The sequence below is a fragment of the Oryctolagus cuniculus genome, chromosome X, assembly GCF_051225735.1.
Source record: "Oryctolagus cuniculus isolate XC-2025 breed Fujian yellow rabbit chromosome X, ASM5122573v1, whole genome shotgun sequence".
Taxonomy (NCBI): Eukaryota; Metazoa; Chordata; class Mammalia; order Lagomorpha; family Leporidae; genus Oryctolagus; species Oryctolagus cuniculus.
In genome coordinates this window covers 71559631-71586402 of record NC_142888.1, presented here as the reverse complement: position 1 = coordinate 71586402, position 26772 = coordinate 71559631, and the positions used below count along the sequence as shown (strand labels likewise).

The window sequence follows — 26772 nt, the reverse complement described above, 5'->3', positions numbered from 1 at the left end:
GGAAGACCTTTGTCTGCCTCTCTGTTACAGTCTCTCTCTCTGATATAAATAAAATAAATAATCAATTTTTTAAAAAGTAGTGACATTATTTGGAATAAAATAGCCCAAGTCCACCAATGGAAGTTAAAAAATAAAAATTGGGACACTACTTAGAGTGGTTTGTCATACATACATATACAGCACTTAGTATAGTGCCTGGCACATCATAAATGCACTAGGATTTTTGCCTTTAACTGTTATTATAAAACCAGGGAGGATATATAGTATGAGAGTGTGGTGAGTATTCCCTGCCACCGCCACCACCAGAGAGGGCATTGCTACAGAGATACATCTCTCCTTGTGGTTTCAATGCTTAAAAGTGAGGAGTCCTGTGCTATCCAAAGGAAAAGGCACTCCCCCAGCTCTGGAGTGTGACACACTGGCAGGAGGCAACCTTGGGCCCTGTTGCTTTTAGAGCTATGGAGAGCGGAGGGTACAAAGGTTAAAGCACCACGGTCTAGCTAGATGTGTCTTAGTTCCGCTAAGGGCTACCCTGTAAAAGGGTTTTTGTGGGTGTTTCTTCTTCCTGGCCTCTGCTAGTCACCTCAAATCAATTGTTGATATCGTGATAGCTTCAGGATCCAGTCTCCTCACAAGCTTCTCTTGCCCATCCTTCTAAGAGAAAGAACAAATTCTGTACCCTACACCAAAGTAAAGGCCAGGTAACATGGGAAATTTCTTCAAACAGGCAGCCAAGTCTGAGGTAGAATGAAGGGATCAGAGTGGAAGGAAGCAGAGTCAGATGGCCTGATCACAAGGCTTGACCACAGCTGAGACCTTGACAAAGAGGAAGTACACTAATTCTAGGAAGAAAAAGGGGGAAAGAGGTCTCTCTTCACCACTTCACACGTGCAATCTGGGCATGCCGGGTGGAACTGCTCCGAACACAGAGCTTGAACCAGCTAAGCAGCTCGAGAGCTCTCAAAGAGTACGAAACCTGGAGGAAGTTGTGGTGGGCAGAAGGTGAAATCCGCTCATCAGAAATGCAGCAAGCAGGCTTTGGGCACTTTTGAAAAATCTCCCTGACACACACAGTAAAAGACGAAGTCTGAAGAGGAACAAAATGCTTTATGCTTTCGGACCCATGTCGTAAGAGCTTTGAGAAATTATCTTGAGGTTTGGAAGATTCCCACTAGAGAAGGTCCTTATTTGAAAGAAAATCTGGCTACAGAAAGACGAACGAAAGGAACACGTACTAAGAGCTACTCAAAGGTATGTTGTTTTCCTTGACAGCAGTCCCACAATGTATAAGGAATTCTGGAAAAGACATGAGTTTCCTAGAATAGCACCAAGAGATAGGTAGCATTACTAGAGACAGAGGGATCAAGAAAATTATTTCTTCTTCAAAGTAACTCGCTCCAGATGGACAGTGGCATTTTGTGGAAGTGGACTAGCATTTATTTTCATACCCACAAGCCCCCCTGCTCCCTGCTACTTATACCTCTCCATTCATACTCAATGGCTTCAGCAGCTGTTCAGAATTTGGGTTTCCCATGTACATCCTATAAATTGTGCTGCTGTAACTACTAGTCAGAATCTGCTGTGCAAGTTATTACAATGCTTTAAAAATGTACTTTAAAATTTATTTTATTTATTTGAAAGGCAGAGTTACAGTGAGGCAGAGAGAGTGAGAGAAAGAGAGAAAAAGAGAAAGAGAGAGAGAGAGAGAGAGAGAGAGTTTCCATCCTCTGGTTCACTCCTCAAATGGCTGCAGTGGCCAGGGCTGGGTGGGCCAAAGCCGGGAGATTCCTCTGGGTCTCTCACATGGTTGCTATGGCCCAAACACTTGGGCCATCTTCTGCTACCTTCCCAGGTGCATTAGCAAGGAGCTGGATCAAAAGTGGAGCATCCATATGCGATGCCATTGTTGCAGGTGGCAGCTTAACCCATTATGCTACAACACCAACTCCTAAAAACATACTTTCATGTTAATTCTAATGAGCTAAGTACCATATGAAAGATTAAATGTTCATTTTGCAAGCAGATATTTTTATTTTTTAATTTATGAGAGAGGAAGAGACAGAGAGAAGGGGGAGGGGGACTTCCATTTATTGGTTCACCACTGAAGGCCTAAAATGACTAGATTTGGGCCAGACTGAAGCCAGGAGCCAGGTCTCTCTTGTAGGTGGTAGGGGCCCAAGTACTTGAGACATAACTGTTGTCTCCCAGAAAGAAACTGAAGTCAGGAGCTGGAGCCAAGTATCAAACCCAGGCACTATGACATGGGATAATGATCTTTTTTAAAAAGGTTTTATTTGTTTATTTGAAAAGTAGATTTATAGACAGAAAGGGGGAGATAGAGAGATCTTCCATCCTCTGGTTCACTCCCCAAATGGCCACAAGGACTGGAGCTGCACCAATCTGAAGCCAAGAGCCAGGAGTTTCTTTCGGGTCTTCTACATGGGTGCAGGGGCCATCTTCTGCTTTCCCAGGCCATACCAGAGAGCTGGATGGGAAGAGGAGCAGCCGGACATGAACCAGCGCCCATATGGGGTGTTGGCACTGCAGGCAGAAGCTTAGCCTACTATGCCATAGCACTGACCCCAGGATCTTTTTAAAAAATGTATTTATTTTATTTGAAAGAGTTATGAAGAGAGAGATCTTCCATCCCCTCTTTCAGTTCACATATGGTTGCAACAACTGGGGCTTGGGCCATACTAAAGCCAAGAGCTTCATCTGGGGTCTCCCAACGTGGTTTGCAGGGTCCCAAGCACTTGGGCCATCCTCTGCTGCTTTCCCAGGTACATTAACAGGGAGCTGGATCAGAAGTGGAGCATCCAGGAATTGAACCAGTACCCATATAGGTTGTGGGTGTCTCAGGTGGCGGCTTAACCTGGTATGCCACGATACAGCCCCGGGACAAGAGATCTTAACTGGCACTTAATTGCTTGGTCAAATGCCCACCCCCATAGAGTTAATTTTCATTTTGACCACTGCAGTGGTTCTTTTCACCAACCTCAGATGTACCAAGAGCAAGTAACTAGAAGGAAAAAGTACAATTCCAGACAGAACTCTGGGCCCACTTTACCCAGGGTCCCTACAGTAGCCTTTAGGGAGCAAGCATCAGGGTCTGTTTGCACTGCCTCTGATGAATGGCTGTGGCACAGGATTTGAGGTCACCGGAGCTGGATTTGACTTTCAGTCACATATACCACTTGCTAGTTCAATGCTAGCTCAAGCTACCTGGGCCTCCTTTCATCATGGAGAATCATGTGAAAGACTGTTAAGTTGTAAAGTGCTAAGCAAGTCTGAGGTATATTCTTTCTGGGCATTCTTTCTGGCCCATAGACCATTGTAGATGAGAGCATGGACTCTGGATGGCTTTCCCTCTCATCTCCTGCATGCCCACCCCAATGTTCAAATAACAGCATTGTCAAGAGCCTTCCAAGGGTGTAATGGAAACATTCACTCTGCTCAACTCCATAGAGAAATCCTAGAATATGTATTCATTTTTAAATATGATGTCATTATTTTATTTGAAGGGCAGAGAGAGAAAGAGAGACAGACAGAGATATCTTCCATCTCCAGGTTCATTCCCTAACTACAACAGCTGGGGCTAGGCCAGGCCAAAGCCAAGAGTGCAAAACTCAATCTGCATGCATTTGACCCATCAGCACCTGCTGCCTCCCAGGGTATGCATTAGCAGACAGCTGGAATTGGACTTGAATCCAGGAGCTCCAATATGGGGTGCGGGTATCCCAAGAGGTGTCAACCACTGTGCCAAACACATGCCTTAAGAATAGTATTAAATAGTGATTTATATTTGAATTTACAGCAACGTTTCAACTGAGTCTCTCACAGTGCCTTTTCACAGATGGAGTGGGCAGTGTTTGAAGGAGTGTTGTACTTCTCACAAGTGTGAGTCATCGGTTAGAATGAGTCAGGAAGCTCTGCTTTTTAAAAACACTAGGTCTCCTCTCCCACATTTTCAGCTTCCTGCAGTCCCGTGGTCCCTTCTGCTTTCTGGAATGTTCTTTGAAGGGTGTGAGTAACCACACTGGAATCATTGGCCCTTGGGAAGAAACCCAGGCATTGTCCTGAGGAATGGTGACCCTTGTAATTGTGACAAGATCAGGCTTTTGTTCTCAGAGGCCAGCTTATTTCCAAACAGAAAATGATTGATTTGGCTGGTGATGGACATGTGCAATCTGTACTAGGCAGGCCCTAGAAAACACCAAGATGAAAGACTGCTGTTCCTTGCTAGGCCAGCCCTGCCTGTCAGAGACCAGGAGTTGTAGAGGTCCCAGGGTTGAGAGGAAAATTGACATTATCAAGTAGAGGTGATATTTTTTTTAAACTTTTATTTAATGAATATAAATTTCCAAAGTACAGCTTATGTATTACAATGGCTTCCCCCCCATAACGTCCCTCCAACCCACAACCCTCCCCTTATCCACTCCCTCACCCCTTCTATTCACATCAAGATTCATTTTTGATTCTCTTTATGTACAGAAGATCAGTTTAGCATACATTAAGTAAAGATTTCAACAGTTTGCTCCCACACAGAAACATAAAGTGAAAAATACTGTTTGAGTACTAGTTATAGCATTAAATCACAATGTACAGCACACTAAGGACAAAGATCCTACATGAGGAGTAAGTGCACAGTGACTCCTGTTGTTGACTTAACAAATTGACACTCTTGCTTATGGCATCAGTAATCACCCTAGGCTCTTGTCATGAGCTGTCAAGGCTATGGAAGCCCCCTGAGTTCACTGACTCTGATCATTTTTAGACAAGGCCATGGTCAAAGTGGAAGTTCTCTCCTCCCTTCAGAGAAAGGTACCTCCTTCTTTGATGACCCATTCTTTCCACTGGGATCTCACTCACGGAGATCTTTCATTTAGGTTTTTTTTCCCCCAGAGTGTCTTGGCTTTCCATGCCTGAAATACTCTCATGGGCATTTCAGCCGGATCCGCATGCCTTAAGGGCTGATTATGAGGCCAGAGTGCTGTTAGGACATTTGCCATTCTATGGGTCTGCTGTGTATCTCACTTCCCATGTTGGATCATTCTCTCCCTTTTTGATTCTATCAGCTAGTATTTGCAGACACTAGTCTTGTTTATGTGATCCCTTTGGTTCTTAGTCCTATCATTATGATCAATTGTGAACAGAAATTGATCACTGGGACTAGTGAGATGGCATTGGTTCATGCCACCTCGATGGGATTGAATTCGAATCCCCTGGTATGTTTCTAACTCTACTGTTTGAGATAAGTCAGCTTGAGCATGTCCCGAATTGCACATCTCTTCCCTCTCTTATTCCCACTCATATTTAACAGCAAACACTTTTCAGTTAAGTTTCAGCACTTAAGAATTGTGTATTGATTACAGTATTCAACCAAAAGTATTAAGTAGAACAAAAAAAAATACTAAGAGGGATAACATATTAAGCTGCTCATCAACAGTCAGGGTGAGGGCTGATCAAGTCACCGTTTAGGCTAGAGGGGTGTTGTCGCTCCCCGTCTTCGTGGAGGAACGACACAGGACCCTGCGTTGTTCTTTTGTCTGCTCGGCCCTCCCCGGGTTTGCTGCTGGTTCTTCCCGGGTTGGCTACCGTCCCTTCCACCTCCGTGGAAGGGCGGTTCCCCCTAGCCACTTTCCCCACTTCTGTGGGGGAGCGGCACACCGCCGGTCGGCTCTCTCGGGGGCTGCACAGGTGTTCCTTCAGATAGATGTTCCTGGTGCATGCTGTCTCTCTCCTCCTTTATAGTCCTCTTCCACCAATCCCAACTCTGCTACCCACACGCCGAGTATGCTGCTCTCCTCCAATCAGGAGCAGGTCCTGCTGTTTATTGGTTGAACTGGAGGCAGCTGTGTAGAAGCTGTTTCCTCCTCTCCCAGCGCCATATTGTGGGAGAGCAGATGCATAGAATAAGTCTTAATTCCAGTAACTTAGTCTAGTCCGAGTTGCTCCCAGTTGCTCCCCACAGGTGTGTGTGTGTGTGTGTGTGTGTGTGTGTTCCTCTGCTTAGTCTTGGTGACCTTGGAAGGGTTGTGCACTAATTGTTTCTGTAGTGTTGTGCCGAGTAGAGGGTGACTTGGTAACCGGGCTAGTTCTGATCTCCTCAGCAGTAATTTGGTGCAGGGGCCAAATGAGGGGGAGGCCAGGGGGTTGTTAGAAATCAAGGCTAAAGAAAGAATAAGAGGCCGGCGCCACAGCTCACTAGGCTAATCCTCCGCCTAGCGGCGCCAGCACACCGGGTTCTAGTCCCAGTCGGGGCGCCGGATTCTGTCCTGGTTGCTCCTCTTCCAGGCCAGCTCTCTGCTGTGGCCCGGGAGTGCAGTGGAGGATGGCCCAAGTGCTTGGGCCCTGCACCCCATGGGAGACCAGGAAAAGCACCTGGCTCCTGGCTCCTGCCATCGGATCAGCGCGGTGCGCCGGCCGCAGTGCGCCGGCCGCGGCGGCCATTGGAGGGTGAACCAACGGCAAAAGGAAGACCTTTCTCTCTCTCTCTCTCACTGTCCACTCTGCCTGTCAAAAAAATAAAAAATAAAATAAATAAAATAAAAATAAAAAAGAAAGAATAAGAAAGGGTGGAGGAGGGAGGGTGGGAGTGCAAGCGGGAGGGAGGAGAGCGTGGGAAGTATCAGTGTGCTCCTAAATCTGAGTATATGAAATACATGAAATGTGTTCACCTTGGGGGCTTGTTAAGCCATGAATTGCCAGGCCGAACTCCCAGAGCTTTAGATTCACTTGGTCTAGAGAGGGGGGTCAAGGGTAAGAATGGTCCTTAAATTCCCTAAACTACAGCAGCTTTCCAGGTGATTCTGACCCATGCTAATGTTTGAGGACTACTGAGTTAGCACTTTAGCTTTTAATCCTGGCTGTGCACCTGGGCATTTGTTTAAAACAGGTTCTGCGGGTGGGGCCCAGGATCCCTGGGTGATTCTGTTGCTCAGGCAGCAGAGAGAGCCTCCCTCCCTCCCTCCCTCCCTCCCTCTCTCCCTCCCTCCCTCCCTCCCTCCCTCCCTCCCTCCCTCTCTCTCTCTCTCTCTCTCTCTCTCTCTTATTTGACAGATAGAGTTAGACAGTGAGAAAAAGAGAAAGGTCTTCCTTTCGTTGGTTCACCCCCCAAAAGGCTGCTATGGCCAGAGCTACGCTGATCTGAAGCCAGGAGCCAGGTGTCTCTTCCTGGTCTCCCATGCAGGTGCAGGGCCCAAGCACTTGGACCATCCTCCACTGCCTGCCTGGGCCACAGCAGAGAGCTGGACTGGAAGAGGAGCAACCGGGACTAGAACCCGGTGCCCATACGGGATGCCGGTGCCTCAGGCGGAGGATTAACCAAGTGAGCTATGACGCAGCACCCCCCGCCTTAAAGATTTATTGATTTATTTGAGAGCCAGAGATACAGACAGAGGGAGAGACAAAGAGAGGTCTTCCATCCACTGATTCATTCCCCAAATGTCCACAAGGGCTGGAGCTGGGCTGATCCGAAGCCAGGAGCCAGGAGCTTCTTCCAGATCTCCCACACACGGGTGCAGGTGCCCTAGGACTTGGGCCATCTTCTACTGCTTTCCCAGGCCACAGCAGAGAGCTGGATCATAAGTGGAGCAGTTGGCATGCTAACCTGTGCCCATATGGGATGGCGGCGCTGCAGGTGGCGGCTTTACCCACTACGCCACAGCGCCGGCCCTGCCTCATTCTCTTCTTAAGGGCAAGTTACTTGGGAGTGTGTTGTCTTTGTCATGGGCCTTCCATTCCCTTGTCAGAGTTACAGGATGGAGTTGTAGGATCAGATGGCATTTCCTGGCTCAGGGCCTGCCTCTGTGATGGAACTGAGGCCTAGGTAGAGTGACAACTGTGCTTCTTGGTAGAGATGCTGGGATCTAGCTGTTAGAACTGCTCTCTGTCCTCTCTGAAAGATCTGAAAGAAGCAGTTGGCCTCCTCTGTGAAGAGGTTGGAAGTAGAGATGCTGCAGAAACAGTGAATGAAGGACAGTGGGACCCCTGAACCTTCTGTACTTCCAACTAGTCATCTCTAGTTCTTTCTCTTATTTCATCATCTCCTATTTGTTCTAGGTTCCATTAGACACAGTCTGTGAGCTTGGGCTAGGGACTACTTTTGCTTTCACTTCTCCATTTTAGAAGTGGGATGAGTGCTTGTCATCATCTAAAGTGTGGAGGAGGCAGGCAAGGATGAGGAAAAGACCAGTGAGGGGGGCTACTCACATTTGCCAAGGTGTATACGATGCCATATACACTTCTATACATATACATATATGATGCCAAGGTGTATATGACAGCAAAACCATCTCCATTACATGGGTACACTTTTTTGGAGGGAGGAATTTCTTTTTTTAAGATCTATTTATTTATTTGAAAGTCAGAGTTATACAGAGAGAAGGAAAGGCAGAGAGAGAGAGAGAGAGGTCTTCCATCCGCTGGTTCACTCCCCAACTGGCCACAATGGCCAGAGCTGTGCTGGTTTGAAGCCAGGAGCCAGGAGCTTCTTCCGGGTCTTCCATGTGGGTACAGGGGCCCAAGGACTTGGGCCATCTTCTACTGCTTTTCCAGGCCATAGCAGAGGGCTGGATCGGAAGTGGAGCAGCCAGGAATCGAACTGGCACCCATATGGGATGCCAGCACTGCAGGCAGCGGCTTTACCCACTAAACCACAGCGCCAGCCCCAGGAATTTCAACTTTTTATAATACTTATGTTAAAAGTGGCTTTTCAGGGCAATAATTATTTCATTCATGTAAATATTGAATTCTGGACCATCAGTGAAATAATGTGAACTTCTGCTTGCAGTTAAGCCAACCTATCATTTTATCTCTTGGTTTCCTATCATAATAAATGTGCATAAATATGGGGTCATGTTCATGTGCATTTGGGGTTGATGCATGTTGAACACAGGTAAATACAGTAGCATTAAATGCAAGACTGTGTACTTCCATAACTGCATTTGATCCTTAGGCAGGCAGGCTGAAGGGAGCTATTACTGATGGGGCTACAGATGCATGGAAATAATTAAAAATGAATCTTAATGAAGATGGGGTGGGAGAGGAAGTAGGAGATGGGATGGTTTGCAGGTGGGAAGGTGGTTATGGGGGGAAAATCACTATAATCCAAAATTTGTATTTTTGAAATTTATATTTATTAAATAAAAGTTTTCTATAAAAAAAGAAAATATATGATTTGCTGCGGATGACTCACTGAAGCTGGGACTGGCTTTGCAAATGTCTGCTAAACCAGCAAGTGTGCCTTAGGTCCAAAAGCTGAGAGAGTCCCTCCTTAGTGCAGCATCGCCAGCATTGACCAACAGATGAGAAAGTGGCTTGCATGTTTCCACCATTCAAGGGTTCCGAGATAGGATCCTGACATTTCAGATTGGCAAAGGAAAAAAAAATCCATGGAGAGGCCTCCTAAAAGCAAGCATGGTGTAGGGTCACATTATCAGGGACAGTTTATACTGGGCTTTGGAAGTCAGCCTTCCTTTGAGCTATCCTTAGGGTCAAACTTTTCAAAATTCAAGACTTTACCAGCAAGAAGGCCATCACCAGATGTAGCCCCTTGACCTAGGAGCAGAACTGTGAGCCCAGATAATCCTCTTTATAATCAACCCAGTCTGTGGTATTATTATTACCCACACAAAATGCATTAAGACAAATTATTATCTCGATTTTACAGATGAAGACATTGAAGCTCTGAGAGGTCAAGTATTTGTCCCAGGCCATAAAGTTAACAAGCGGCAGGGTCACAAGTTCAGTCTTGGCAATCTGGATCCAGATTCCATACTTGCAGCCACCATACTGTGCCATCTTTTGAGAGTACAAGCAGACTACGAAATCCATAGGGCTGGGTGTTTGTTGGCCCATTGGTTAAGATGCCGCTTCGTGTTGGAGAGCCTGTGTTCAAGTCTTGGCTCTGCTCAGGATTCCAGCTTCCTGATAATGTGCATCCTGGGAGGCAGTAGATAATGGCTCAAACACCTGGGGCCCTGCCACCCACACGAGAGATCTGTGCTCCTGACTCTGGCCTGGCCCAGCCCTGGCTGTTAGGGGCTTTTAGGAAGTGAACTACTGGGTGAAAGATATTCTCATTTCTCTGTCTCTCTCTGTCTCTCTGTCTCTCTCTCTCCCTCCCCCTCCCCCTCTCCCTCCCTCCCTCCCTCCCTCCCTTTCTCTCTCACTCTCTCTGTCTGCCTATCTCTGTCTGCCATTTAAAATAAATGAAGGAAGGAAGGAAGTGGCAAAAACAAATTTTTTAAAGATTTATTTTATTATTAATTTGAAAGTCAGAGTTAGAGGAGAGGCAGAGAGAAAGAGAGGCCTTCCATCTGCTGGTTCACTTCCCAATTGGCTGAAACAGCTGGAGGTCTGCCGATCAGAAGCCAGGAGCCAGGAGCTTCTTCCAGGTCTCCTACGTGGCTGCAGGGGCCCAAGGACCTGGGTCATCTACTGCTTTCCCAGGCCATAGCAGAGAGCTGGATCAGAAGTGGAGCAGCTGGGACTATGAACCAGTGCCCATAAGGGATGGCGGCACTGTAGGCAGCGGCTTTATCTGCTACACCACAGCGCCGGCCCCAAAAAACCAATTTAAAATTTAAAAACAAAGCCATAGACTCAGAGTTGGAAGGGCCATTAAGGAACTTGTAGTCCAACCTTCCCAGCAACACAGGAATTCCCCTCTACATCCTCTATGCCACGTTTGCAGATTCTCAGTGTTGACAGCTTGGTAGCTCAAAGACAGATCATTCCTATATGGCCCCATCTCTGGTTAAGTTTATCCATAAAGTGTGCTGGAGAGCAAATCAACTCAGCTCATGTTTGCTGAGCTTGTATTATTTTTGCTGAGGTTGTATTATGTTCTGACCACCCTATCTGGTACTTCAAAGAGTTGGTGGAAAAACAGAATTAAAAGATAAGATTATTTGGGTAAAAAAATTGAAATGTATGCATAGTTTTTTCACAATACACACTTCCCATGAACTCTTGGAAGATCCTTTCATGATTTCAAGTTGTTTTTTTTGGCATCTTATCAAATAAACTTATATTCTATTTCCATTTTCCATAAACTTTTTAAAAATATTTATTTATTTATGTTGAAAGAGTTACAGCGAGAGAAGGGGGGAGACAAAGAGAGAGAGAGAGAGAGAGAGAGAGAGAGATCTTTCATCTACTGGCTCCCCCCCCAAATGGCTGCAACAGCCAACATTGGGCCCGGCCAAAGCCAGGAACCAGGAGCTTCAAGTACTTGGGCCCAAGTACTTGAGCCATCTTCTGCTGCTTTTCCCAGGCCATTAGCATGGAGCTCCATTGGAAGTGGAGCAGCCGGGACATGAACTGGTGCCCATATGGGATGCTGGAGTCGCAGGTGGTGACTTAACACACTGTAAACACAACATCAGCCCATTTTATTCCATAAACTTTTTTAAACACCCTCATATATTCAAAGATAAAGAAGATATGCTCCCTGGGGCCAGCGCTGTGGCATAGCAGGTAAAGCCACCACCTCCAGTGCCGATATCCCATATGGGTGCCAGTTTGACTCCCAGCTGCTCCACTTCTGATCCAGCACCCTGCTAACACATCTGGAATAGCAGTGAAAGATGGCCCGGGGCCAGTGCTATGGCTCAGTGGGTAAAAGCCTCCTCTTGCAGTGCCGGCATCCCATATGGGTGCCGGTTCCAAGTCCTGGCTGCTCCTCTTCTGATCCAGTTCTCTGCTATAGCCTGGGAAAGCAGTGGAAGATGGCCCAAGTCCTTGGGCCCCTACATTCATGTGAGAGACCTGGAAGAAGCTCCTGGCTCCTGGCTTCGGATGGGCACAGTTCTGGCTGTTGCAACCATCTGGGGAGTGAACCAGCGGATGGAGGACCTCTCTCTCTGTAACTCTGACTTTCAAATAAATAAATAAATAATAAAAAAAGAAAGATGGACAAAGTGTTTGGACTCCTGCACCCACGTGGGATACCTGGAAGAAGCTCCTGGCTCTTGGTTTTGGCCTAGCCCAGTCCTGGCTGCCCTGGCTATATGGTCAACAGAACAATTCTAGTGCAGGGGGACAAATATTTCATTAATTTAATCCAATATTGTATTAGCTGTTTGAGCAACTTTATAACATTGTTGATCCACTGAACTAAAATATTTAGTTCTTTATAATTTCTCAAAGATAGCCAGCAGTAAACATTTTCAAAATTATACGTATAAAGCCTTTAAATATCTTTGAATGTTGTTTAACTAAGCTTGGAGACTTCAACTCATAACATTTTGTTTATTCATATCAAGGAGATTTCAAAAGGTCTGTGGAAAATGTAATTAAAAGATGAGCTTATTGGGGTGTAGTAGTAGAACAGTCAAATAAAACATCATAGTTTTAAGTTGCAGAGAATAAAGGCTGGAAGATCAGAACCTGGAGGAACCAGTACACAAACATTTCTTTTTCTTTTCTTTTATTTATTTGAAAGGCAGAGTTATAGGGAGATGGAGGGAGAGACAGTGATAGACAGTGAGAGAGAGAGAGAGAGAGAGAGAAATATCTTCCATGCACTGGTTCACTCCCCAAATGGCTGCAATGGCCCAGGCTGGGCCAGGTTGAAGCCAGGAGCCAGGAACTTTATTTGGGTCTTTCATGTGGGTGCAGGGGCCCAAGCACTTGGGCCATCCTCCACTGCTTTCTCAGGAACATTAGCAGGAAGCTGGATCATAAATGAAGCAGCCGGGATTTGAACCAGTACACATCTGGGATGCCAGCACTGCAGGCCATGGCTTTACCTGCTATGTCACAATGCCAGCCCTACAAACATTTCTATAGCCCAGAATATTGCAGACTTTCTCTTCCTGCCTTTATTTGGAATGGGCCTTCTTCAACATCCTGATGACCTTTGGAGTTCCCTTTCAGATCTGAGACTCTATAATTACTTTTTAAGGCTAGATTGGCAGTGAAGCTCAGTGGTTATATCTAGGGCTAGGATCAGCAAGAAAATCTTGGTCTCTGTTAGGAAAGGAAAACGTGGGTGGCAATCAGCCTAGGTACTTCTTAGTGGAATTTCAGGGTTCATCTTCCTCGAACTGTCTTCTAATCTCATCCACAGAATCAAAGTTAGTGGTAGCCTGTACCATATTCTGTCCAAGTGCCATTTTCCACGTCTCACTTCCCAACTGAAAAGTCAACTGGGAAAGACCCAGAGTGTCCAAAGCCCCATCTGCTCTCAAAGCTCCCTAGTGATTGGGACCTAAGTACATTGTGGTTTTCTGGATCAGCCTCTTGCATGTTCCTTAAAGTCAGCCCTTCCGGATCTTGGTGATTTACAGCTCCCCTCTGCAATCCACCCTACCACCCATCCCTTTCAACCCCACTTGCTACCAATTCTTGTTGCACAAGTAATTCTAGACCCCAGTGATCTGCACAGTAGCTTTCTGCCCCTATCTTGGGTTTTCCTGAAATGGTCCAGGAATTCAAACATGGTTCTAGCCCTCAGCACGGTCAAGAGGTCCCTGCCACCACCTCCACCCTCAGCAGCACAAAACCGTTCTTCCCCTCACTTTCCATTTGCCTCCATGGCCCTCAGTTCAGTTCTGCTTTCCTCCAAGACCACAGGGAACTTCCTGCTGGTGGGTAATGCAATCTCTGTCTCTCTGCCTTTTAAATAAAATAAAAAAATAGTTATTTATTTTTAAAATATTTTTTCGGGGCCAGTGCTGTGGATTAATCCTCTGCCGGCAGCACTGGCATCTCATATGGATGATGGTTGCAGTCCCAGCTGCTCCTCTTCTGATCCAGCTCTCTGCTATGGTCTGAGGTAGCAGTTGAAGATGACCCAAGTGCTTGGACTCCTGCACCCACATGTGGGATCTGAAAGAAGCTCCTGGCTCCTGGCTTTGGATCAGCCCAGTTCCGGTCATTGTGGCCATCTGGGGAGTGAACCAGTGGATGGAGGATCTCTTTCTCTGCCTCTGCCTGTAACTCTACCTCTCAAATAAATAAATAAAAATCTTTAAAAAATATTTTTTCTATTTTTTAATTTATTTTTCTTTCTCTTTCATTCTTCCATTTTTAAGAGAACATATTTTTAAATTACATTACAGTCAAAGGCTTAATGCCCCACCACATAAAGAATTCAGCAAGTAAAAAGATCCTCATTTTATAGGAATATAGGCAAGGGCTATAAACAATAATCAAATAGAAAGATGACCATGAAAAAAATTTTTAATTTCAAAAATGATGTATGTATATATGTATTTGAGAGGCAAAGAGATAGAGATCACCCGTCCTCTGGTTTATTCCCAAAACACTTGCTGTAGCTCAGGCGTGGCCAGGCCAAAGTCAGGAGCCAGGAACTCAATCCAATTCTTCTATGCGGGTGAAAGGATTCAACTACTTGAGTCGTTATCAGCTGCCTCCCAGGATCTGCATTAGCAGGAAGCTGGAATTGGGAAGAGTTGGGACTCAAACCCAGGCACTTTGATTTGGGATGTGGGCACTCCACTTGGCATCTTAACCACCAGGCCAAATGCCCACTAAACCATGGTTTTTCTTTTGACAAGTCACTTTATGTCCTGAAATGTTATTCTTTTTAAAGCTTTATTTACATATTTGAGAGGCAGAGAGAAAGAGAGAGAGATATTCCATCTGCAACAGCCAGGGCTGGGCCAGGACTAAGCCAGGGGCTTGGAACTCCATCAGGGTCTCCCACATGGTTGGCAGGGGTCCAAGTAGTTGAGTCATCTTCCGCTGCCTTCCCAGGCTCATTAGCAGGGAGCTGCATCAGATTCCATTTATCCAACACTGTATTTTTTAAAAGATTTATTTTATTTATTTGAAAATTACAGGGAGAAGGAGAGAGAGAGAGAGAGAGAGAGAGAGAGAGAGAGAGAGATGGGGGGAGAGATTCCATTCTCTTATCCAATATTCTTGAAATGGGAAATTTATAGAAGTGAGAACAAATTAATGGCTATTTGTGGTGATATAATTGTTCTGTATCTTGACTGTGGTGGTGGATATACAAATATACCTTGATGCATGTGCAATCAGATTTTATAGAGCAAAATTCACACACACACACACACACACACACACACGATACAAGTAAAACTGGGGAAACCTAAACAAGATTGGTGGGTCACATCTAGGTCAATACTGTGGTTATGACGCTGTTTAGCAAGATGTTAACATTGGGGGAAACCAGGCAAGATGTGTAAGGCATCTATATTAGTTCCTGTAACTGCAAGTGAATGTATAATTATCTCAAAAAAGTTTAATTTAAAAAGTAAATGAAGTGGGTTTTTGGTCTACCAATGAAAATTTCCTAACCTGAAGTGAAGTATCAAGGCTTAAGAGAAAGAAATCCCAAGGAGTTTGGTGAGCTAATGTTTTGGTACTAATTTTAGGACTAGTTCCTGTCTGTGCAAGTACTTGTAGAGCAGTGCATGCTTTGGAAAGCCTTAGTTGAGTAGCTCTCTGAATGGCTCCCTTGCCAAGATTGGCAGTTTCTACAGTGGGCATTTCATGGGGAGCCTTGTAAGTCAAAGCAATGTCATTCAGTTGGCTTGGCTCCTGTGAGGACAGAAATGCAGCTCCTCCCTCTCCTCTGTGGGGTACGCCACTTAGTAATGAAAGTCAGTTTTGGCAGGGGCATTCTGATAAGGACTAGGAAGGAGAAGGCTTGTTGTCAGTGGGCCACTGCACAGCAAAGGACACAGAGAGGAATGTTGACTCACAAGTGTAAATGGGAGTGGGCATTTAGTGCAGCAATTAAGATACCTCTTGGGGGGCCAGTGTGTAGTAGGCTAAGCCTCCGCCTGCACTGCCAGCATCCTATATGGGCACCAGTTTGAGTCCCAGCTGCCACTCTTCTAATTCTGCTCTCTGCTATGGCATTGGAAGGCAGTGGAAGATGGCTCAAGTGCTTGGGCCCCTGCACCCACAGAGGAGACACAGAGAAGCTCCTAGCTTCAAATAGATCCAGTTCTGACTGTTGTGGCCATTTGGGGAGTGAACCAGCAGATGGAAGACCTTTCTCTCTGTCTCTCCCTCTTTCTGTCTGTAACTCTGCCTCTCAAATAAATCAATCAATAAATCTTTAAAAAAAAAAAAAGATACCACTTGGGATGCCCATATCCTGTGTGCGAGTGTATGGGCTTGAGTCTCAGCTATGTTCTCAATTCTAGCTCCCTACTAATGCTAGCCACATAGGAGACCTGGTTTAGTTCCCAGCTCCTGGTTTTGGCCTAGCTCACCCCAGCTGTTATGGGCATTAAGAGAGTATATCAATAGATGGGAGGTCTTTCTCTACCTGTTTGTCTCTCTGCCTTTCCAACAAATAAAATAAATAGGTAAAAATTTAAAATAGAAGTCTATATTAGACAGAAGAGGATCAGGATGGAATCTGGTAGCTAAAGGAGAATACACCCAATTGTGTTTTACTTTGAATAAATTAGCTTGTATATTCCACACAAGGGTCCTTCAAAAAGTTCATGGACAGGGTCGACACTGCAGTGTAGTGGGTTAAGCATCTTCCTGCAGCACCAGTATCCCATATTGGTGCTGGTTTGAGTCCCAGTTGCTCCACTTCCTATCCAGCTCTCTGCTATGGCCTGGGTTGTTCCACTTCCTATCCAGCTCTCTGCTGTGGCCTGGGAAAGTATTAGAAGATGGCCCAAGTGCTTGGGCCCCTACACTGGGAGAAGCTCCTGACTCCTATCCTCAGATTGGCCCAGTTCCAGCTGCAGCAGCAATTTCGGGAGTGAACCAGTGGATGGAAGACTTTTTGCTCTCTGCCTCTGCCTCTCTGTAACTCTGCTTCTCAAATAAATCAATAAAAATCTTTTTTAAAAAGTTAATGAAAAATGGAATTGAAAAATAAATTTATCTTTGTGCAAATAAATTTTGAAATCCATGCATAATCTTTCCACAATATACATTCCATCACTTTTTGATGAGCCCTCATATGCATCGGTTACAATATTTTTTGCATCAAAATAAACTTATCTTTTAATTTCATTTTCCACAAACTTTTTGAAGTACCCACATATTTGCTGACAGTATTTTCCCCTTCTCAGAAATTTTCCTGCTTAAATGTGTAGGGAGAGGCCAAGTTCTGGGTATTTTGGGAAGTGCAGCTTTAGAATTTCTGTGGCAGCTTTGTGCTAGACAACATCCACATATTTAATTATGTGCTTTTTTTGGTGAGAGAAGTTTGTCTTTGATGTCTCCTACCTTCCCCCTCTGTGTACCTTTCTATCCCCTACTGGGGCTCCCCTCTGCCAGCATTGGCATCCAGTAGGCTCCTATACTCTCCTTGGTGACATTTTAGACATTTTCTGTATGGATGGATACAGAAAAAAATGATGAGTGGTTACTTCTGGGGAGCAGGATTGGAGGATTAGAGTGAGAACAAGGCTGTTGTACTGTGTGTCACGTTGTGCTGCTTGAATTTTCTAGATCTGTGGGCAGCACCTGTAGGAAAAAAATTAAAACAAAAATGTAAAATCCCTTTCTTGTAAATAATCTACTATTTAGGCCATTCATGGTACATAATATTTGGGGGAAGCTGTTGCAGGTTGAAATGATGTAGACAGGGGCCGGCAATGTAGCTCAGAGGGTTAAAGCCCTGGCCTGAAGTGCTGGCATCCCTTATGGGCGCCGGTTCTAGTCTCGGCTGCTCCTCTTCCGATCCAGCTCTCTGCTATAGCCCGGGAAAGCAGTGGAAGATGGCCCACGTGGAAGACCGGAAGAAGCTTCTGGCTCCTGGCTTCAGATTGACACAGCTTCAGCCGTTGCTGCCATCTGGAGAGTGAACCAGCGGATGGAAGACCTCTCTCTGTGTCTCTACCTCTCTCTGTAACTCTGTCTTTCAAATAAATAAAATAAATCTTAAAAAAAAAAAAGAAATGATGTAGACCAAACCTTAATTTCTTATAAAACCAGCTTTTGGAAATAAGGGATTACATTGTAAACTGAAGGCCTGGTGCCAATTTTTTAACTAAAATGCCCAGAAGTACCAGATGAGGAGACTTCAAAAAGTTCATGGAAAAATGTGTCTTATTAAAAAACTATGCATAGAGTTCAAAAAATTTTTGCACCAAAATCAACTTATACCTTAAAGCCATTTTCATGAACTTTTTCTAATACCTTCATATTAAATGAAATACTAAATGCTACGCTTGTACACTAAACCTTATGATAAGAAATACATCCTGAAATTTTTTAAGATTTATTTATTTATTTGAAAGGCAGAGTTACACAGAGAGAAGAGAGGCAGAGAGAGAGAGAGGTCCTTCATCTGTTGGTTCACTCCCCAGATGGCCACAACAGCCGGAGCTGCACCGATCTGAAGCCAGGAGCTTCCTCCGGGTCTCTCATGTGGGTGCAGGGGCCCAAGGGCTTGGGCCATCTTCCACTGCTTTCCCAGGCCATAGCAGAGGGCTGGATCAGAAATGGAACAGCCGGGACTTGAACCAGTGCCCATATGGTTTCTATAAAAGATATTTGTTTTTGTGATTTCTAAAATTGCAACCAGTGCAATTTTATATTTATATAAATATATATTTATACAATATTTATATTTATATATCACTTATCTTTGTGTGCTTATGGGAATATATACAAAAGAAAGAAACAGCCCACCTCAACTGTATTGTTTTTCTCCTTCCTTTGTGGCTACCAGTGCTCCTGCGATAAGGTCTAGAAGACCCACACAAAGATGGTGTGGTGGTGTCAGCCTAGAATTGAGGGGCAAAGAAGAGAATAAGCTTTTATTGTGCTTCAGGACATGTGCAGCATGAGCTGGGCATTTTAAGTTCTCCTGCTGAATCAGCACATTATGAGGATGTAGGTAACACTGTCCCCTTGCATGGATAAGGAAACAGATTCTGTCTAAATGGGGGTGGGTAATAAATCTGTGAAAGGATTGGAGCCTAGATCTGCCCAAGCTGATATTCTTCTCACTGTGTCACCATAAGTGACTGTGGGAAAGGTTGAAATTGGGAGGCAAGACTAGAGAAACCTTGGGCAGCACACATCAGAAAGTGACCTACAGACCCAACCTTATTGTAGTTATCGTTTTTCTGCTTGCCATGAATGGTATATACTGTGCAGATAACATGTGTATTGCCTGCCTGACAGATGCAAATACAAGTTGTGACATTAATTACTTTAAATCAAGGGTTCCTGTATTCATTCATGTTAAGATGGAGGTGACCTGTGAAGCTGGATTTTTTCCCCCTGCCATGGATAGTTCTCTTTCAAAATTTTATTTATTTATTTACTTGAGAGGCAGAGAGAGAGAAGAGAGAGAAATCCCATCTGCTGTTTCACTCCCCAGATGGCTGCAACAGCCAGGGCTATGCCAGGTTGAAACCAAGAGACAGGAGCTTCCTCCCGGTCTCCCATATGGGTGCACGGGCCCAACTATGTGAGCCAACACCACTGCCTCACAAGGTATGCATTAGCAGGAAGCTGGAGTTAGGATTCAGAGCTGGGGGTTGAACCCAGCTTCTATCATATGGGTCACAGGCAGCTTAACTGGTGTCTGAATTGCTAAACCGAAAGCCCACCCTGGATGATTATCTTTTTTTTTTATTTTTTTTTATTTTTATTTTTTGACAGGCAGAGTGGACAGTGAGAGAGAGAGACAGAGAGAAAGGTCTTCCTTTTGCCGTTGGTTCACCCTCCAATGGCTGCCGCGGCCGGCGTGCTGCGGCTGGCGCACCGCGCTGATCCGATGGCAGGAGCCAGGAGCCAGGTGCTTTTCCTGGTCTCCCATGGGGTGCAGGGCCCAAGCACCCGGGCCATCCTCCACTGCACTCCCTGGCCACAGCAGAGAGCTGGCCTGGAAGAGGGGCAACCGGGACAGAATCCGGTGCCCCGACCGGGACTAGAACCTGGTGTGCTGGCGCCGCTAGGCGGAGGATTAGCCTAGTGAGCCGCGGCGCCGGCCTGGATGATTATCTTTTAACTACACTGAGATCCATAGACCCCCAAGTTTCCAGTGGCAGAATTTCAGGTATCAACCCCAATAACAAGTGAGATATAATAAGGAGTGAGAGGAGATCTGGGGAACTTCTTAATTATCTTATTAAATCAAGTGTGCAATTGCCTTTCCAGCTTCCATGTGTTAATAATTTTGGTTGTAGGAGAAATAAAAGTTGTCTTTGCTGATACACGGAGTGCTTTGGAAATGGATTTATTTTGGATGTTAACTTCAGGATAAAGCTTTAAAATTTTTTTATTTGAAAAGGAGAGAGAGAGAGAGAGGGAGAGAGAGGATTGTGTATCTACCAGTTCACTACCAGTTCACTCCCCATATGCAGAGCCAGGCTGAAATCAGGAGTCTGGAACTCAATCCAGGTTTCCCACATGGGAGGTTGGGGCCTAAGCATTTGACCCATCATCTTGAAGCTTTCCCAGGGTGTGCATTAGCAGGAAGCTGGATCAGAAGTGGAGCCAGTACTTGGGCCCTGCCACCCACATAGGAGACCTGGATGGGGTTCTGGGCTCCTGTCTGACCTGACACAGACTCAGCTGTTCAGGCCATCTGGGGTGTGAACCAACAGGTGGATGATATCTCTCAATCTCTCTCTCCCTCCCTCTCTGTCACTCTGCCTTCCAAATAACCAACTAACTAAATATTAGAAAGAAAAAAAATGGAGCCAGGACTCGTATCCAGGCACCCTGATATGGGATTTGGGTGTCCCAAGTGGCCTCCTAACCTCCTGTGCCAAACGCCTGCCTCTGGGACAAAGTTTTTTTTTTTCCATCAAAACAGCTAAGAAATATTTACTAGGGGGGAGAAATTTATACTGATTTTTTCTCTTTTCTTTGCAGCAAAGCTAAGATGGAAAGACCATTCCTTCAAATATGAGCCTCACCCATGCAAAGAGATTTTTTTTCTTACAGTAATCTGAGGCCTGGGACTGACACGATGGGCGTGGAGAGTGCCCTGCCTCCTCAGCAGCTCTGGCCCGTTTTAATTGGGCTTTCTCTACTGTCTTTGGCAGAGCCATACGGGTTCAGTAAATGCACACAGTATGCATTAGACATTCACCATGTGTTGTGCATTCGGAAGAAGATCACTAACTTGACAGATGCCATTAGTGACATCCCTGGATATACCACTCACCTCAATCTGACACAGAACCAAATTCAGGTCCTTCCTCCCCATAGCTTCACTAATTTGTCTGCTCTAGTGGACTTGAGACTGGAGTGGAATTCCATTTGGAAGATTAGTGAGAGGGCCTTTTGGGGACTCCAAAACTTGACCCTTTTGAATTTAGTAGAAAATAAGATTCAAAGTGTGAACAACTCATTTGAGGGCCTTTCCAACTTGGAGACCTTGCTCCTGAACCACAATAAAATTTCCCATATTCACCACGATGCCTTTGTCCCTCTTGTCAAATTGAAACATTTAAGCCTATCTCGAAACTTGATTACCAATTTTTCCAATGTACTTGAAGCAGTCCAGCATCTTCCATGCCTGAAGTATCTTGATCTCACTATCAACAGTATCATCTCCTTGGATCAAAGCCCCAGGACATTGCTTTCCTTGACCCATTTGAGCCTACAGGGGAACAAGCTAATGAAGTTAAATTTCTCTGCTTTGTCCCTGCCGAATCTGACCACTCTGGATGTCTCCCGGAATAGCCATCAAGTCATTCAGCATGTGTATGTGCAAACTCTGCCCCAGTTGAGGAGTTTGAATCTAAGTGCAACAATAGTGAAGCTGGAAATGCTTCCACCCGAACACCTGCAGAATCTAAGGGAAGTGGACCTCAGCAACCGGGAGCTCAGAGGTGATCACTTAAACTTGGATGCAGTGTGCCGCCTGCTCAGAGACTTGCCCCTATTAGAGGCTTTGACTTTTCAGAAAATCTCCACTGATGCAGAGGGCATCAAGCATCTTGCCAACTGCACCAGACTTTTGTCCCTTGACTTGAGCCAAAGCAGGGATCTGGGTCGCCTCGATGCCAATGAGTTTGTGGCTATGCCCAGCCTCCAAAAGCTGAATCTTAAAAAGTGCCAACTTTCCTTTGTCAATAACATGACCTGGAGTTCCCTCCAGAATTTGACATCCCTAGACCTGAGCCATAACATGTTTAAATGGCTTCCAGATTTTGCATTTTCTCCCTTGAAGAGCCTACAGACACTCTTTCTCTCTGGAAACCCCATCACAGAAATCAATAATATGACTTTCAAGGGGCTGTATTCATTGAAGGAGCTCAACTTGGCTTATTGTTGGATAGTGACAATTGATAGACACTCCTTTACCCAGCTTCCAAACTTAGAGAGCCTAGATCTTGGAGGCAACAATATTCGAACTCTAAAATACAAAACCTTTGAATCCCTGAAGAAGCTCCAAGTTCTGATTCTCTCTCAGAACCGCCTGGAAACTATAGAGGCAAGAGCGTTCTCTGGCCTTGCTTACCTTTCTAATCTTGACCTGACATACAACAGGTTGTCGGGTTTTCATAAAGACCTCTTCTTGGGCCTGGAAAGGCTGGAAGTTTTGAATCTCGGTTTTAATAAAATCACATATGAAACTACAAGGAACTTGACATTTCCTCCATTTATGAACCTCAAGTCTTTGAAACAACTCAACCTGGAAGGACAAGCACATGGACTTCAGGTTGTTCCAGTGAACTTCTTCCAAGGGCTGGCTGGCTTGCAGGAGCTACTCCTAGGGAAAAATCCCATGGTATTCCTGGACCACCTGCAGTTTGATCCCCTGATAAACCTCACAAGGCTAGATATCTCTGGAACAAAAGCTGGAGACAGGAGTCTCTATTTAAATACTTCCATATTCAAAAAACTCAAGAAATTAAAGATACTGTGCCTTGAAAACAACAACTTAGAATCGCTGACTCCTGGCATGTTCTCTGGCTTAGAAAGCCTTCAGGTCTTTTCCTTAAGATTCAATAGGTTAAACATCATTAATCAAAGCCATCTGGAAAATTTGAAGTCTTTGACGTACTTTGATCTCTATGGGAACAAACTTCAGTGCAACTGTGACAATCTGTGGTTCAAGAACTGGTCAACAAACACAGCTCATGTCCATATCCCCTACCTCCGGAGCTACCCCTGTCAGCATCCAGATTCTCAGAGTTTGTTGATAGATTTTGATGATGCTTTGTGTAATTTTGACCTGGGAAAGGTCTACTTCTTCTGTTCCTTCAGTGTGGTCCTCACGACCATGGTCTTCTCGTGGTTCAGTGCCAAGATAACTTCATCCCTGTGGTATGGGCTGTACATATTTAGAGCCTGGTACGTAGCTAAATGGCACAGGTCAGAGAAGGAGTTCATCTATGATGCCTTTGTTTCTTTCTCTGCCACAGATGAGCTGTGGGTGTACAAAGAGCTTGTTCCAGCCCTAGAAGAAGGTGGCCAGCCTACCTTTAAGCTCTGTCTCCATCACCGGGACTTTGAACCAGGTGTGGACATCTTTGAGAACATCCAGAATGCCATCAACACCAGCCGGAAAACTTTGTGTGTGGTCAGTAACCACTACTTGCACAGTGAATGGTGTCGGCTTGAAGTACAGCTGGCCAGCATCAAGATGTTCTACGAGCATGAAGATGTTATTATCTTGATTTTCCTGGAAGAGATCCCCAACTATAAGTTGTCCAATTACCACCGACTCCGGAAACTTGTGAACAGACAGACTTTTATCACTTGGCCAGACAATGTCCATGAAAGGCCCCTCTTCTGGGCTCGCATTAGAAATGCATTGGGCAACAAAACTGTGGAGCAAGACAATGCACGACTAATTGTGGCCGAGTGACTGGGAGCTTTGTAACCTCAGATTCAGCTGTTTAATGTTGCCCAAGATCTGTAGAGGCTGAGTGTGACTTAAAGGTACCAGCTCTGCAGGTACAAGGGCGTAGATTGCTCCTGATCGCAAAACCCAGGACCATTTGGGTTATATCCATTAGGCAACTGAAGGAATGAAGGGGGCTCCCTGAGGAAGCTTCAGCAACTGTTGGGGGATCAGATATCTGGAAGGCATGCATTTTTATTAAGAGGAGGGCTTGGGACAACCAGTCACCTGAAATTCTGGGGACCAGGAGGACCCTCATATGTGCTTGAGAATATTGCTCAGCTAGTTAATTCAAAGCAGTTCCTGCAGGTATAGATTGAATGGTATTTCTTCTAAGAACATGTAATGGGACTGGCACTGTGGTGTAGTGGGTAACCTGCAGTGCCGGCATCCCATATGCGCACCGGTTCGAGTCCCGGCTGTTCCACTTCTGATCTAGCTTTCTGTTATGGTCTGGGAAGGCAGTGGAAGATGGCCCAAGCACTCCTGGATCCAGGCCCCTGGCTTCGGATTGGCCCAGCTCTGGCCATTGAAGCCATTTGGAAAGTGAACCACTAGATGTCTCTCTGTCTCTCTCTCTCCCTCTTTCTCTCTCTCAGTGTCTCCTTCTCTCTCTGTGTAACTCTTTCAGATAAATAAATTAATCTTAAAAAAAATAGCAGATGACTTCATTTTGTTTAAATTAAATGATAATCTGATTTTGAGGCCCTGTTTGCCTATACTAGTGGAAAATTTTAGATTAGTCTTTCCTCATTCTTACCTACTGGCCTCTAGTATTCTTACATAAAGAAAAAAAGTTGGGGCAGTTTCTCCAGTCTTTGGTCTACATGGATTAGCATTTGTATGCCCATTGTCCAAGCTGAGGACACTGCTGCTTCTGGGAAACACTCAGCACTGGATTTTTGCTAAAATTGGGCACAGTCATTTCTTCCTGAAGTGCTGCCACTTTCTTGGGATAGGGTGGGTCTTGGGTATCCAACACCGAAGGGACCTGCAAATCTCTGTTCCTTTTGTGGTCTTGGGTAATCTTCACCTCTTTAGCTGCTTCAGACATTTCTCTCTCTCTCTCTCTCTCTCTCTCTCTCTCTCTCTCTCTCACACACACACACACACACACGCACCACTTCCTGCACACCTGGCGCGATCTCAATCAGCTAAGGAATCGGGCAGAGATTCTTAGCAGGCATAGGATCACATTCCCTTTGGATGGGGGAAGATATCCTTCTCATTCTTCCTGATTCTTTCACAACAGGGAAAACAAAACATAAACTAAGACCTGAATAACATAACTAATATAACATGGCTAGCCTAAAAAAGAGCAGGATCACTGGTTAACCTTCTGAGCACTGGCAATCTAGGACTCCTTGAAACTACAGCCTGTGATGTGAGGGGTATGACACCATGAAAAGTGTGATGGCTGTAGCCTAGCAGGAAAGCTCATGTAGGTACGTGTCTAGTCCTTCTTGGCAGGAAAGGTGAAGCAGTAATTACTAGAACTGGTTTGGTTTTGGGAGTGGTGAGACAGTCATGCTGGAGCAAAGACTAAATTTTCTACACATGGTCTAGGAAACGTGTATTCCTTTGTGTACTCAGGACTGGCTACATCAATTGCAGGCCCAGTGTAAAATGCATATGTAGGGCTGCCTTTTCTGGAATTACTCAGAATTTTGAGACAGATATGCCAGGGCATTAAAGCAAGCACAGGGCTCTGCTGAGGGTGGGGCCCTGTGTGCAGGCACTGATCACGCATTGGTGAATCTGGTCCCATGTGTGACTATCAACCAGAGGAATAGCAGCTTTGCCTCTCACAATTTAGTTCTCCAAGCAGGAAACCAGTGGCGATCTTCCTGTAGGATTTTCCCAAAGAAAATATCAATGAATCCAGTAAAGGGATAATTATTTCCTTGAATGAATTCTAGCCTCTGACGTCATCTGAGAAAAGAACTGGAATTATGATTGGAATTTAAACAAAAAATGACTGCCACCATCTTAGATAAATGTTGTCACACTTGTTGGTTTAGTCTTGGAAAGGATCAGGGCTGTATTTCAAGGCATACCCATTCCTCAAGGGTTTGCTTTATGTCATCATATGTATAAATGTTCATTACCTGGGAGTTTCATGGATTAAATTACTAGTACTCCCCCATATTTTTAGCAAAGTCCTTGGGTTCTATTTATGTTTAAAATTGTTTGGAAGTGATTTTATGTAGTTAATTTCTCTATCAACCAATATGAAATAATAAAAATGTTAAATTGTAACAGAAAAAAGTTCACATGAGAAAAAGAATTTTTCCTGCCAGCAAAGGTAGAAATACATTGAATTTAAATTGTTGAGGCTGGCGCTGTGGCTCACTTGGTTAAATTTCTGCCTGCGGCGCCAGCATCCCATATGGGCACCGGGGTCTAGTCCCAGTTGCTCCTCTTCCAGTCCAGCTCTCTGCTGTGGCCCAGGAAGGCAGTGGAGGATGGCCCAAGTGCTTGGGTCCCTGCACCTGCATGGGAGACTGGGAGGAAGCACCTGGCTCCTGGCTTCAGATCGGCGCAGCCGTGGCGGCCATTTGGGGGGTGAGCCAATGGAAGGAAGACCTTTCTCTTTGTCTTTCTCTCACACTGTCTAACTCTACCTGTCAAATTTTAAAAATAAAATAATACAAAGAGAAAACAGCTGTCTCTTTTATTAACAAAAAGAAATACATTGAATTTAAATTGTAACAAGGAACTGAAATTGTCTTCCCCACAAATATTGGCATAAAGAGAGAGAAACCTCTCTGTCATGAATTGTTTACTTGTATGAATTTTAAGTTCCAAAGTTTCCAAATCAGATTTTTAGTGCCAGTTCTATATTCCTGAGAAAGGGAATGTCTCCACCTACTAAACATGAGAGTAGATTTCCTTGTAAGCACATATTTGCTCTTTTTTAAATTAAAGATTTATCTATTTACTTGAAAGAGAGAGAGAAAGAGATTCTATCCACTGGT

At 44.9% G+C, this 26772-nt stretch overlaps 1 protein-coding gene across 1 annotated transcript; it reads left to right on the top strand.

Moving 5' to 3' along the window:
- The first annotated feature begins 831 nt into the window (after positions 1 to 831).
- LOC100359168 (toll-like receptor 13) lies at positions 832 to 26069 on the top strand. Its single transcript, XM_002720225.6, has 2 exons — positions 832 to 1251; positions 20809 to 26069. Exon 2 carries the CDS (start codon positions 20855 to 20857, stop codon positions 23756 to 23758), a length of 2904 nt encoding a protein of 967 aa, XP_002720271.4. The 5' UTR covers positions 832 to 1251; positions 20809 to 20854; the 3' UTR covers positions 23759 to 26069.
- Positions 26070 to 26772: the final 703 nt, after the last annotated feature.

Bases quoted from the DNA above. Each gene is read 5' to 3' on its own strand.
- LOC100359168 (XM_002720225.6), top strand. From the start codon at position 20,855: ATGCAAAGAGATTTTTTTTCTTACAGTAATCTGAGGCCTGGGACTGAC.